At 44.2% G+C, this 14703-nt stretch overlaps 2 protein-coding genes across 2 annotated transcripts; one reads left to right on the forward strand and one right to left on the reverse strand.

The window, feature by feature from the left end:
* Positions 1-469: 469 nt before the first annotated feature.
* LOC127674179 (zinc finger and SCAN domain containing protein 4F-like) lies at positions 470-4911 on the reverse strand. Its single transcript, XM_052170046.1, has 3 exons — positions 4516-4911; positions 1519-1678; positions 470-1437 (listed from the first exon to the last, which is right to left on the reverse strand). The coding sequence occupies exons 1-3, from the start codon at positions 4909-4911 to the stop codon at positions 470-472; spliced, it is 1524 nt and encodes a 507-aa protein (XP_052026006.1).
* Positions 4912-9991: 5080 nt separating this feature from the next.
* Positions 9992-14453, forward strand: LOC127674305 (zinc finger and SCAN domain containing protein 4F-like). Its single transcript, XM_052170097.1, has 3 exons — positions 9992-10387; positions 13245-13404; positions 13486-14453. The coding sequence occupies exons 1-3, from the start codon at positions 9992-9994 to the stop codon at positions 14451-14453; spliced, it is 1524 nt and encodes a 507-aa protein (XP_052026057.1).
* The last annotated feature ends 250 nt before the right edge of the window (positions 14454-14703 follow it).

Raw genomic sequence — 14703 nt, forward strand, 5'->3', positions numbered from 1 at the left:
AGGCAGACACATTTGTCAGATTTCAGCTTCCTAACAACTGTGGAGGCCAAAGACAAAAGGATTTGTATGCTCTTTGGGGTCACCTTACCTGGAGAACAAATTGTTAAAAAAGACTGTCTCAAATAAGGTAGAAAGTAAGACACAATAGCCCCACACGCTGGCACCCATCCACACACAGGACACACAAAAGCACAAGAAACAACGCACAGTAGAAACAGAACCATCAACATTTATTTACTACTGGAAAATCAGATAACAGTCACTTAAAAAAGGCACTTGAAAAAATTTGGTGAACAAACTGACAAAAACTTCATGTTTACCCTCACATGCCAGTGGCATGGGACAGCACATGGAAGGAATAATCTGAATGTTAAATGAAACAGGTTAACTGGCTAACTCCCTAACAGGCTTCTAATGTGCAGATGAGACCCTGAGGCTGAATCCCTGCTCACCCGGATGTGTGAGCGCTTCATTCTGATTTGTGGAACTTCCTGAGGTGACGGTGGTATGTGGATGACTGGCGGAAGCTGCTATCACACAGGGAGCAGGAGTATGGCTTCTCTCCTGTGTGGATCCTCTCATGAGCCTGCAGGTTGGTCTTGTATCGGAAGGCCCTTCCACAGGCATCGCATGTGAAAGGCTTCCCTGCCTTGTGTATGACCTCATGAACTCGAAGTTCCGAGACTTGGTGAAAGCCTGTCTGGCACACCTTACAGAAAAATGGCCTCTCCTTCTTGTGTGTTTTCTGGTGGATGGAGAGGTTGCAGGGATATTTGAAGGTTCTGGGACATTCCTCGCATTTGTATGGTTTGGGGTCTCTCTGGAGTCTCTCTTGGTTACCCTTAAAGGTGGAATTTGCCTCATGATTCTGGAAAAGAGGGACAGACTTAGGGGTAGACGGCTCTGGCCTGCAGAGGAAGCCTGGGACCTCCATAGGGACAACTCCAGGAGAAGCTGCCCACAGAGACCTGTCTAGGGACCTGCGGGTACTGCACACTGCTATTCTTAAATCCTGAGGCTCTCTGTAAGAAACACCTTCCACATCAGGTACAGAGTACTGCTCTCCCTGGATAATGAAAATGGAATCTCCCTCACTTGTGAGACGAATAACCCCGCCACTCACATCAGTAGCGTTGTGGCTGTCTCCAGTCTCCTCAGACTGCTCGGTGAGGGAGAGAAACACTGGCTGTACCTCCATAAGGACCTCTTCAGAAGAAGGTGCCCTCAGGGACACTTCCTGGGACCTGGAAGTATCTTGAGTTACTCTTCTGGAAACCTGTGGGACTCCATAAGAAACATCCCTGTCTTCGAGCTCCGGATATTGCACTCTCTGGAAGGTGCAAAGGGAATCCCTCGCAGTTCCAACACTATTAACACCGTCACTTCCAACACTAGTGTTCCAAGGGGGTTGGCAGCCATCGTCTGTGTTTTCATGTCCTGCGACAAATAAGACAATTGATAAAACTGTACACAAGTAGAGAATCACACGGCAGCCCTCTTCTGTCTAGCCTGACTCACCTGCTGCCAAGAACACATCTTTGGGGATCTCCAAGAGTGCCCTTGCGTTCTCTTGTGCGGGAGTTGTTGCTACCTTCTGTTGCTCCAAATGTGCGATGACTTCTTTTAAGGGCATGTTCTCAGAAAAGAGGGCTTCCTGCCCGTGCATGGCTACATGGACCTGTAAACAAAGCCAGTGACCACCGTGAGCCTCTGCTGTAGTCTCTAGCCTCTGGGTAGTGAAGGAGCAGCGCTACTCCATCTTAAGGTTAGGAACCTTATTAGAATCATTGCAGTTTTGTTTTTTTTTGTAAAACTTGAATTTGATGATATCTTGGCCCATTTTCTGAAATTTGACAAGTTCTGAAGCTTATACTCTTACTATGAGCTGTATGAGCTGACCTCCACCCTGACAAGTTTTGAAATGTTCAGACAAATTCCTATATAAACAACCCCCCACCTCCCCTTATGCCATCAGTTTTTAGAGCGATATAAACCCCACTGTCTGTTGGTTCACTGAGATTTTCTCAAAGCCAACCTGTGAGAAACAACCTTGTCTGACATAAAACAGGGCTTGCTTAATTCATGCAAAAGTTTGTGTGATTGTCTTTACCCTCATACTGTCATGAACTTAACTACAGGTACATGTAACTTTCAGTCTGAAATCCTCGGGATCTCTATGCACACTCTGTAGTAGATACCACGTTGGTGTCTTGGCCTCAGACAGACAAGTGGCTCCTTCTCAAAGACCACTTAAGAGAGATGGCCCTGTGTGAGAGAGAATATCAGTGTGGGGGACAGTCTCCACTGGCATTCCTTCAGTGGGTCAAGGGCAGGTAACTGTTATATTCATTTAGCGTCCCAAGGGTCTCCATGTTAACTGCGCAGTGGATTCCCCTGTAACGTCCTAGCCTCAGACAGGCAACGGTTAGTCCTGTCCTGGAACTCTGTGATGCTCCATAGTCATTCTGAAGTAGCCGAGGCTTTCCCACCTCCAGCCATTGGTCCTTAAGTGGCCGCTCCCTATCAGTCACTTCACTGTTCTGTGTGAGTGGGCTTTCTTTTAACACTTATATGTTTTTTTGTCCCGCCCATGACACTGTTGCCCTAAACAATAATCCTTGACCAAAGATGTCCTTATCAAGAAAGCTTTAATTTGGGAAAGGGGGAGGTTTTATTTATTTATTTATTATTGAACACGTAAACAAAAATCACACCTGTCTGAATCAAGTCCTACACCTACACTGTCTGACTAGGACATGCTCTGCCTCCGCTCTGAGGAACAAGACTGTATATTATGACAGCAGTTTGCTTGGAGTTTAGATTCAACCATGAAATTCTTAATATAAAACAAAGCCCAAGTGTGGACAAGGAATAAAACCAACTGCAAGGAGAACTCAAACAGTGGGGAGGGGAAGGTCTCCATACCTATGAAAGGGATCATGTTTTAGACCCAAGTTCTTGGCCAGCCTGGGCTACACTACGAAACCATACTTCAAATGGGAAAACAAAAACAAAAACCTAGAAACAAAATGAAACCAAAACTAAAATACATAAAACCTAAAGAAGTGATTTGCATAGCAATGACATCATACAATGTGTGAGGTTTCATTTCTAATGTATGTGTGTGTGTGTGTTTGTGTGTGTGTATATATACACACACACATTAGATACACATATATATGTGTATATATACATATATTCACACACACATATATATATATTTGTTGCTCCCATTGACTACTAGCCCTAGACAAGTATCCTTGATCACAGATGTTCCTAACAAGAAAACTTTAATTTGGAACCCCCTGGATCTCAAAATTAAAATTGAAAATTTTCTCCACCTTGGCAATTTTTATCACTGACTGAGAAATACACAAATCCAGCCACTAGAAGAAGATTCAATGTATTTACATTCACATTACGTCTTTCAAGGTTTGAAAATTTGAACTGAAGCACCAGTATTCATTAAGGCATTTCTTATGACACTGACACTGTTGTGAATGGATGTGACAGTGCTAGGTCAACATCAGAGTCCTTGCTCAGCTGCTGTGCACCTCAGTTTTCTGGATAGGACATCTAACTGGCGAGCATTAGCCAATCTGGAAAGCAAGGTAGTCACTTGACTACCCAGAGTCTGCCTTGTACCTACAGGGACTGAGAGACCAAATCTTCTGGGTTCAGACTCTAGCTTAGAGAGGCTAACCTAAGGTTGTACTCAAGTTAACAAACAGGCTGGTAACTAGCAGCAGTTTCCAGGCTACCCCAAAATAATACCTGCATCTAGCACCAGTTTCCAGGTTATTCCCCAACAATTTTGCCACCCCAGGCTACAAGTCCGGCCCTGACACTTCACTTCCTAATGTCTATCAATCAGGAGAAAAACAGAAGTGATGTTTATGGTTTAGGTCTCAGTACCAGCCAACGATGTTAAAGGCCATAATGGCCCCCCATTCAGATGTATACCAGACTAGAGACCCCTTTCTTGCCTCTATAAATGCTTGCCTAAAATTAGGCTCAGAGCTCCAACTTCCTGCTGTGTCTCGAAGTCAAGGTTGAATAAAAAGACTAATGCCGTTGCATTACATATAGCTCTCAGTGTGCTTTTGAGGTTCGCAAACTTTTCATGGTACAACAGGATCAGAGAGTAGTGCTGAGAGTCAAGAGATAAGATGTGAGCTAAGATTCCAACACATTTCTCACAATTAGAATATGACTGAGCCATCCTCCAGGCAGAAGGCATTTCCTCTAAAACCCTTAAATTCTTGTCCAAATGTCAACGCCACAGTCTCTCTGAAACAATGTAACTATACCATTTAATTAGAACCATCAATCATTTGGTGGTAACCTTTCTGATTTATTCATGCTAATTTAGAGTACTGCAAATTCCAACATGTAATGATTTGTAAGGTGGAACAATCTCCCTAGTAACAAAATCTGCAACTTCCTAGAACTTTTTCCCATTATAAGTGACTGCATTTCCTCCCCACATAACCATTTCTGACCCCAGGAACTCACCATGACAGGAGGCTTCAAGTACTCATCAGTCAGACCCTCCATGAATCTCCTCATGTTTCTGCCACTGGATTTCCACTTCTCTGTCAAAGCAAACTTGTCCTTGCAGTGCCCAGTGAGGAGAAACTGCTCCAAGACCAGTTGAGAGATCATCTGCTCCTTGCTCTGCTTCTCTGGCTGCAACCAGGAGGTGAACATCGCCCAGAGTGTTTGCAGCTCCTGCTTTGCCAGGGAGCCATGGTTGTTTGGAGAAACACTGACCTGAGAACTTGCTGAGTGAGAGATGTCTTCTCCCCACTGCATAGCAGAAGCCTGGGTTGAAATAAACTCTGCGTAGTCTAATTCAAAGTCATTTGATGATGATGTGGACCTAAAGGTTTCTCTGAACTGTGAAGCCATTGTAATGAGAATCCTCAGAAAAATTCAACTATGGCAATTTGGCGTTTGTCTTCTTACTTGAGGCCTGGTTCAACAATTGGTGAATCTGTAAAAGCTATAAAGAAAAAAGAAGAGACAAGTGAAGTAAAAGATCAGCTGAGCTTTCTCGATTTCTGTCACAGTGGGTTTACTAGCTACCTGACAATTGCCTTACTACATCAGAAAAAAAATCAAACAAAATACTGGAGAGATACCTGCCCTACTGATTAATCACAGTTGGAATCCTATGTCAGACTCAGCTCTGTGTCTCTAGTACAATGCTTGATGCTTCCCGTGGGCAGAACACATCTTATCACACATAGTATGTCACTGTGATCAAAGGGGACAGTGCACTCTGGAAGGGAGTGTCAAGACTGGCATTTATCTCAGACTTCTGAGCCTGGGCTCTCACATGTGGCTCGTCCTAAAATTGTTAAATTGTCATCATTTCTGGAGAATTTTGGACCCCAGATGCTTCAGGGAACAAGGCCAAACCCTTGCAAGTGGAATGACACAGTACCAGAGACCTTCTTGAATTTGTCTCTGAATCACAAAGAAAAGGCAGAGGCTGAACAGGGCTCATCTTTGTAAGCAGAGATAGGCTTGTATTTCATTTGTCAGAAATATATGATGGTTGTCAGACATGATGTGACATGTGACTACTATGGTCTGAGAGGAATGAAAATGTTGTGGCCAAAAAAAATGACAATTTGTTCTTTTCTGTTTGTTCCAGTGTGTGTGTGTGTGTGTGTGTGTGTGTGTGTGTGTGTGTGTGTGTGTGAGTGAGTGTGTGTGTGTGTTTACTTGTTTTTTCAAAAGGGTTTCTGCTCACAAACTCACTAAGCAGTTGAAAGTGACCTTGTACTCCAATCTTGTGGTTTTCACCTCCCCAGTGCTGAGGGTTCCCTCACAAGAATCATTTTTTTTTTAGTTTTTGGTTTTGGTTTTCTGAGTAAGTGTCTCTCTACTGCTAGCTGCCCTGGAACTCCCATTGTGGACCAGGGAGACAGAGAGAGCTGCCTCCTTCTGTCTCTTGCATGCTGGATTTAAAGGGTATGCCTTCACTACTGGCTTTCTCCGAGCATTCTAATAGCCTGAATTGTGCATCCTGAAATTCAAGAGTTGAGGAATTAATCCTGTGTAGCCTCATTTCAGAGTGGTAAACCTCTGTAAAAAGTCGGAATTCTAAATACCATCAGCCCAAAGAAAAATAGCAGTTCAGGCATGAAAAATTCTGAAATCTAAAATCCCTCAGACTACAATACTTAAAAAAATATGAATGTTGAAACCACAAGCTGCAATTTTCACGAAAGAAGAAAAAAATGTCACCTCTTTGGGTTAAAACCCAAATTCCAGGAATCAGCCCCAAGGTATACCAATGTTTGAATTCAATGTAAAAATTAACATTTGGTGGAACTGATAATTCCTGCTGATCAAATTCTAGATTTTAATAAGTTAAAGCAACCTTAATCAGAAGAAGCATCCATATGAAAATACTTGTTTTCATGAGAATAAAAAAAAAATATATCACATGCCCAGGGGAGAACCTCTACCCTCTCAGAGAAGAGATGCAGGTGGAAGGGGGGTCTGTGGGGGGAGATACAAAATGGCGAGCATCAATCAGGATGTAAATTGATTAACTGATTGATTGATTGATTAAATGGGAGAAAAAGAACGGTGCCACTGAGTGTAACTATTTAGTTCCTGCTGACTTTTTGTTTCTATTAGTGCTTAGAATTGATTTTCACCTACCAGAAGCAACATGAAATCATGACACTAGTGAGATAGGAATTGAAAAAAAATAACATTTGTGTACATAGACTTCTAACCCTTGAGAAAAGGAGTCTTTCAGTCAAATCTCTTTTATCCTAAGCTTTCTTTGAATTTGATATGCAGTAAAAGACAACCTTGAGTTTCTGATCCTTGGGTCTCCACCTCCCCAATGTTGGGATTGCAGATGAGAGGCACCCGGGGATGACACAGTGTGATATGAAACCCAGGGATTTTGGAATGTTAGGCAAATACCTTTCCAAAGGACCTACAGCCTCAGAACTCTGTCAGAATTTTTTCAAAGAGCAGAATGATGTAAAATTCCAATGTGAATTCATCAGCTCCGCAGAGCCATGCTCTAAGGTAAAATGCTATCCGCCCAGCAGGGAGGTGTACAAAACCAGTTAATCCCATCCAAATTGGCCAGGATCATGGACCTGTCTGGGCTACCCAGGTCTGTATTACCCATTTGCATGGTGGATTTTCTATTAATTTTTCTTGCACTTTCCTTAAATTCTTACGGTCATAGTTTTGTTGATCAATTTAGCACAAAGGGTATTTCATTTTTAAAGTTAACGAACAAACCAACAAATAAAAACACGATCCACAGATTAAGGCACCGTTTTTACCAAACTGAAAGTGCTCACTTGGGAATCAAGGTTTTTCTGTCTGATGTTTACTGGTCAAACATTTACGGATAAGGACACAACACACTCAGCCTAGGACACAACACACTCAGCCTAGGAGGTCGGCGTGGGGTTGGAGGGCAGGAGCACCACAGAATCAGTTGCTAAAACCAACACACAGTGCAGAGCCAGAGGGATTCCGAGAATCCCCGCTTCTCTTCCACCATTAGCAATGACCATTAAGCCGGAGAAGACTCAGCAAAGGACCACTGACACACGACGCCTCCCGTCTACGAACTGTGACCGAACACGTGTGCCGAAAGCTGTTGGCACACGACCTGTCTGCACAAGCAAATACCCAGGGCGCCAAGACCAAGGGAATCCGCATAAAACCCCACAGGGATGGCGGAAGGTCATCCCAGAGCTGCACAAGCTCAGGTCCACTGGGCTCTGGACTTCTCTGGTGCACTCCTGCACCCAGGGTGGGCTGTGCGGAGATTCAAGGAGTGGCATCACGGCGAACCTCCCCACTGGACCACCCTCAGCCCTTTGCCTACTTTGGGTTGGTACAAACCTTCCAGAAACCCCGGGTCCTAGCGAGAGGCGCTGCTGCAGCTGCAGAGTTGCAGGTGTGCGAGAGAAAGCCTTTTAGGCGGTTTCCAGAAACTTCGGGGTCTTGGTGAGCAGGGGCCACGGTGACGTATGAGGGTTGTAGCTGCCTGTTGCTTTTCCTGACTGGTTTGGATGCCGCAGCCCTCCACGCCTCCTTTGGCTCCATACAAGGGGTCCTGATGGTCTGGATTCTAGACAGGCAGGTGAAATGGTCACTCTTGTGTCTTGTGCAGCTGCAGGCCCACGCACCCACGCTTCTGGGCCGTGCTTAATCGTTTGTTTCCATTTTAGTGTACAAGTGTTGTCTGTTGTGGGTAACACACTAAATTGTCCAGCACACGCACACATGCACACACATACACACACAGACCATACACACACGCATACCACACACCACACACACACACACACACACACACACACACACACACACACACACACAAAGGCATGTGAGCAATAAATGCGTGCTCCCCAATTACAACACGAGCACTGCTCCCCCCGACTTGTAACACATGCGGGCACATCCATACAGGCATATTTACGTGCGCTTACTCACCAGTGCGCATGCGTGTATGTTTACACACGCACACGCACGTGCTTGCACACGCACGTGCACGCAAGCACGCACGTGCACGTAAGCACGCACGTGCACGCAAGCACGCACGTGCACGTACGCAAGCATGCCGCGCGTGCGCACACACAAACCACAAAACCACATCCACTCACAGGCACATGGGAAGAACCACTGACTAAATTCAACACTCCCTGGCTCTCAGCTCAAGTGTTTTTTAATCCCATGAAAACAACTTTTTTCATAAGGATGCTTCTTTTGACCACTGTTTCTATGACTTATTAAAATCCAGAGTTTCATCAACAGGAAAGGATATCAATGCAGCCAAATCATGAGACTTTTTCCCCTGAATTCATTGGTATATCTTGTGGCTGATTCCCAGAATTTGGATTTTTTTTTCTCTCTTTTTTCCCATTTCTTCTTTTTTCTTTTTTTCGGGACAGGGTTTCTCTGTGTAGCCCTGGCTGTCCTAGAACTCACTATGTAGACCAGGCTGGCCTTGAACTCAGAAATCTGCCTGCCTCTGCCTCCCAAGTGCTGGGATTAAAGGCGTGTGCCACCACCGCCTGGCAAATTTGGATTCCTTAATTCTATCAGGCAACTTTTTTTCTCTCCCGGGAAAACTACAATGTGTGATTTCAGCATTCAGATTTTTCAGTATTATAGTTTCAGGGACTTTAGATAAAAGCTTTTCTTATTTTTGTTTTTTCATCACTGTACTTCCAGCCTTCTCCTCTGGGCAGACGACATTTAGGGCTCTGACTTTTGTGAAGAAGTTCAGAACTCTTTTGAAATAAGGCCATAGTCTAAGGTCTTTGAGATTAATCTCTCAACTCCTGAATTTCAGGACACACAATTCAACTTAGCAATCAGAATGCTTGGAGAGATTGGCCCCGGCCTTTGATTCCAGCATAGAGGAGACAGAAACAGGCAGATGTCTGTGAGTCCCACACCATCCTGGTCTACATGGGAAAACTCAAGGACAGCCAGCTTTAGTGAAATACGTGCTCAGAAAAACAAAACTAAAAGAAAATGATTCTTGTGAGGGAACCCTCAGCACTGGGGAGGTGAAAACCACAAGATTGGAGTACAAGGTCACTTTCAACTGCTTAGTGAAACCCTTTTGCAAAAACAAGTAAACACACACACACATACACACACACACACACACACACACACACACACACACTGGAACAAACACGGAGCTGAGTCTGACATAGGATTCCAACTGTGATTAATCAGTAGGGCAGGTATCTCTCCAATATTTTGTTTGATTTTTTTTCTGATGTAGTAAGGCGATTGTCAGGTAACTAGTAAACCCACTGTGACAGAAATCGAGAAAGCTCAGCTGATCTTTTACTTCACTTGTCTCTTCTTTTTTCTTTATAGCTTTTACAGATTCACCAATTGTTGAACCAGGCCTCAAGTACGAAGACAAACGCCAAATTGCCGTAGTTGAATTTTTCTGAGGATTCTCATCACAATGGCTTCACAGTTCAGAGAAACCTTTAGGTCCACATCATCATCAAATGACTTTGAATTAGACTATGCAGAGTTTATTTCAACCCAGGCTTCTGCTATGCAGTGGGGAGAAGACATCTCTCACTCAGCAAGTTCTCAGGTCAGTGTTTCTCCAAACAACCATGGCTCCCTGGCAAAGCAGGAGCTGCAAACACTCTGGGCGATGTTCACCTCCTGGTTGCAGCCAGAGAAGCAGAGCAAGGAGCAGATGATCTCTCAGCTGGTCTTGGAGCAGTTTCTCCTCACTGGGCACTGCAAGGACAAGTTTGCTTTGACAGAGAAGTGGAAATCCAGTGGCAGAAACATGAGGAGATTCATGGAGGGGCTGACTGATGAGTACTTGAAGCCTCCTGTCAAGGTGAGTTCCTGGGGTAAGAAATGGTTGTGTGGGGAGGAAATGCAGTCACTTATAATGGGAAAAAGTTCTAGGAAGTTGCAGATTTTGTTACTAGGGAGATTGTTCCACCTTACAAATCATTACATGTTGGAATTTGCAGTACTCTAAATTAGCATGAATAAATCAGAAAGGTTACCACCAAATGGTTGATGGTTCTAATTAAATGGTATAGTTACATTGTTTCAGAGAGACTGTGGCGTTGACATTTGGACAAGAATTTAAGGGTTTTAGAGGAAATGCCTTCTGTCTGGAGGATGGCTCAGTCATATTCTAATTGTGAGAACTGTGTTGGAATCTTAGCTCACATCTCTTGACTCTCAGCACTACTCTCTGATCCTGTTGTACCATGAAAAGTTTGTGAACCTCAAAAGCACACTGAGAGCTATATGTAATGCAACTGCATTAGAGTCTTTTTATTCAAACTTGACTTCGAGACACAGCAGGAAGTTGGAGCTCTGAGCCTAATTTTAAGCAAGCATTTATAGGGGCAAGAAAGGGGTCTCTAGTCTGGTATACATCCGACTGGGGGGCCATTATGGCCTTTAACATCGTTGGCTGGTACTGAGACCTAAACCATAAACATCACTTCTGTTTTTCTCCTGATTGATAGACATTAGGAAGTGAAGTGTCAGGGCCGGACTTGTAGCCTGGGTGGGAAAATTGTTGGGGAATAACCTGGAAACTGGTGCTAGATGCAGGTATTATTTTGGGGTAGCCTGGAAACCGCTGCTAGTTACCAGCCTGTTTGTTAACTTGAGTACAACCTTAGGTTAGCCTCTCTAAGCTAGAGTCTGAACCCAGAAGATTTGGTCTCTCAGTCCCTGTACGTACAAGGCAAACTCTGGGTAGTCCAGTGACTACCTTGCTTTCCAGATTGGCTAATGCTCGCCAGTTAGATGTCCTATCCAGAAAACTGAGGTGCACAGCAGCTGAGCAAGGACTCTGATGTTGATCTAGCGCTGTCACATCCATTCACAACAGTGTCAGTGTCATAAGAAATGCCTTAATGAATACTGGTGCTTCAGTTCAAATTTTCAAACCTTGAAAGACGTAATGTGAATGTAAATACACTGAATCTTCTTCTAGTGGCTGGATTTGTGTATTTCTCAGTCAGTGATAAAAATTGCCAAGGTGGAGAAAATTTTCAATTTTAATTTTGAGATCCAGGGGGTTCCAAATTAAAGTTTTCTTGTTAAGAACATCTGTGATCAAGGATACTTGTCTAGGGCTAGTAGTCAATGGGAGCGACAAATATATATATATGTGTGTGTGAATATATATGTATATATACACATATATATGTGTATCTAATGTGTGTGTGTATATATACACACACACAAACACACACACAGACATACATTAGAAATGAAACCTCACACGTTGTATGATGTCATTGCTATGCAAATCACTTCTTTAGGTTTTATGTATTTCAGTTTTGGTTTCATTTTGTTTCTAGGTTTTTGTTTTTGTTTTCCCATTTGAAGTATGGTTTCGTAGTGTAGCCCAGGCTGGCCAAGAACTTGGGTCTAAAACATGATCCCTTTCATAGGTATGGGGACCTTCCCCTCCCCACTGTTTGAGTTCTCCTTGCAGTTGGTTTTATTCCTTGTCCACACTTGGGCTTTGTTTTATATTAAAATTTTCATGGTTGAATCTAAACTCCAAACAAACTGCTGTCATAATATACAGTCTTGTTCCTCAGAGCGGAGGCAGAGCATGTCCTAGTCAGACAATGTAGGTGTAGGACTTGATTCAGACAGGTGTGATTTTTGTTTAAGGGTTCAATAATAAATAAATAAATAAATAAATAAATAAATAAATAAATAAAACCTCCCCCTTTCCCAAATTAAAGCTTTCTTGATAAGGACATCTTTGGTCAAGGATTATTGTTTAGGGCAACAGTGTCATGGGCGGGACAAAAACCATATAAGTGTTAAAAGAAAGCCCACTCACACAGAAAAGTGAAGTGACTGATAGGGAGCGGCCACTTAAGGACCAATGGCTGGAGGTGGGAAAGCCTCGGCTACTTCAGAATGACTATGGAGCATCACAGAGTTCCAGGACAGGACTAACCGTTGCCTGTCTGAGGCTAGGACGTTACAGGGGCATCCACTGCGCAGTTAACATGGAGACCCTTGGGACGCTAAATGAAAATAACAGTTACCTGCCCTTGACCCACTGAAGGAATGCCAGTGGAGACTGTCCCCCACACTGATATTCTCTCTCACACAGGGCCATCTCTCTTAAGTGGCCTTTGAGAAGGAGCCACTTGTCTGTCTGAGGCCAAGACACCAACGTGGTATCTACTACAGAGTGTGCATAGAGATCCCGAGGATTCCAGACTGAAAGTTACATGTACCTGTAGTTAAGTTCATGACAGTATGAGGGTAAAGACAATCACACAAATTTTTGCATGAATTAAGCAAGCCCTGTTTTATATCAGACAAGGTTGTTTCTCACAGGTTGGCTTTGAGAAAATCGCAGTGAACCAACAGACAGTGGGGTTTATATCACTCTAAAAACTGATGGCGTAAGGGGAGGTGGGGGGTTGTTTATATAGGAATTGGTCTGAACATTTCAAAACTTGTCAGGGTGGAGGTCAGCTCATACAGCTCATAGTAAGAGTATAGGCTTCAGAACTTGTCAAATTTCAGAAAACGGGCCAAGATATCATCAAATTCAAGTTTTACAAAAAAACCAAAACTGCAATGATTCTAATAAGGTTCCTAACCTTAAGATGGAGTAGCGCTGCTCCTTCACTACCCAGAGGCTAGAGACTACAGCAGAGGCTCACGGTGGTCACTGGCTTTGTTTACAGGTCCATGTAGCCATGCACGGGCAGGAAGCCCTCTTTTCTGAGAACATGCCCTTAAAAGAAGTCATTGCACATTTGGAGCAACAGAAGGTAGCAACAACTCCCGCACAAGAGAACGCAAGGGCACTCTTGGAGATCCCCAAAGATGTGTTCTTGGCAGCAGGTGAGTCAGGCTGGACAGAAGAGGGCTGCCGTGTGATTCTTTACTTGTGTACAGTTTTATCAATTGTCTTATTTGTCACAGGACATGAAAACACAGACGATGGCTGCCAACCCCCTTGGAACACTAGTGTTGGAAATGACGGTGTTAATAGTGCTGGAACTGTGAGGGATTCCCTTTGCACCTTCCAGAGAGTGCAATATCCGGAGCTCGAAGACAGGGATGTTTCTTATGGAGTCCCACAGGTTTCCAGAAGAGTAACTCAAGATACTTCCAGGTCCCAGGAAGTGTCCCTGAGGGCACCTTCTTCTGAAGAGGTCCTTATGGAGGTACAGCCAGTGTTTCTCTCCCTCACCGAGCAGTCTGAGGAGACTGGAGACAGCCACAACGCTACTGATGTGAGTGGCGGGGTTATTCGTCTCACAAGTGAGGGAGATTCCATTTTCATTATCCAGGGAGAGCAGTACTCTGTACCTGATGTGCAAGGTGTTTCTTACAGAGAGCCTCAGGATTTAAGAATAGCAGTGTGCAGTACCCGCAGGTCCCTAGACAGGTCTCTGTGGGCAGCTTCTCCTGGAGTTGTCCCTATGGAGGTCCCAGGCTTCCTCTGCAGGCCAGAGCAGTCTACCCCTAAGTCTGTCCCTCTTTTCCAGAATCATGAGGCAAATTCCACCTTTAAGGGTAACCAAGAGAGACTCCAGAGAGACCCCAAACCATACAAATGCGAGGAATGTCCCAGAACCTTCAAATATCCCTGCAACCTCTCCATCCACCAGAAAACACACAAGAAGGAGAGGCCATTTTTCTGTAAGGTGTGCCAGACAGGCTTTCACCAAGTCTCGGAACTTCGAGTTCATGAGGTCATACACAAGGCAGGGAAGCCTTTCACATGCGATGCCTGTGGAAGGGCCTTCCGATACAAGACCAACCTGCAGGCTCATGAGAGGATCCACACAGGAGAGAAGCCATACTCCTGCTCCCTGTGTGATAGCAGCTTCCGCCAGTCATCCACATACCACCGTCACCTCAGGAAGTTCCACAAATCAGAATGAAGCGCTCACACCTCCGGGTGAGCAGGGATTCAGCCTCAGGGTCTCATCTGCACATTAGAAGCCTGTTAGGGAGTTAGCCAGTTAAGCTGTTTCATTTAACATTCAGATTATTCCTTCCATGTGCTGTCCCATGCCACTGGCATGTGAGGGTAAACATGAAGTTTTTGTCAGTTTGTTCACCAAATTTTTTCAAGTGCCTTTTTTAAGTGACTGTTATCTGATTTTCCAGTAGTAAATAAATGTTGATGGT

This window comes from Apodemus sylvaticus, chromosome 1, assembly GCF_947179515.1.
Source record: "Apodemus sylvaticus chromosome 1, mApoSyl1.1, whole genome shotgun sequence".
Classification (NCBI taxonomy): Eukaryota; Metazoa; Chordata; class Mammalia; order Rodentia; family Muridae; genus Apodemus; species Apodemus sylvaticus.

Coding starts and splice junctions, on each gene's coding strand:
- LOC127674179 (XM_052170046.1), bottom strand. CDS start 4,911: ATGGCTTCACAGTTCAGAGAAACCTTTAGGTCCACATCATCATCAAAT. Junction 1,679..4,515: donor ACTTGAAGCCTCCTGTCATG/GTGAGTTCCTGG, acceptor CTTTGTTTACAG/GTCCATGTAGCCATGCACGG. Junction 1,438..1,518: donor AGATGTGTTCTTGGCAGCAG/GTGAGTCAGGCT, acceptor TATTTGTCGCAG/GACATGAAAACACAGACGAT.
- LOC127674305 (XM_052170097.1), top strand. CDS start 9,992: ATGGCTTCACAGTTCAGAGAAACCTTTAGGTCCACATCATCATCAAAT. Junction 10,388..13,244: donor ACTTGAAGCCTCCTGTCAAG/GTGAGTTCCTGG, acceptor CTTTGTTTACAG/GTCCATGTAGCCATGCACGG. Junction 13,405..13,485: donor AGATGTGTTCTTGGCAGCAG/GTGAGTCAGGCT, acceptor TATTTGTCACAG/GACATGAAAACACAGACGAT.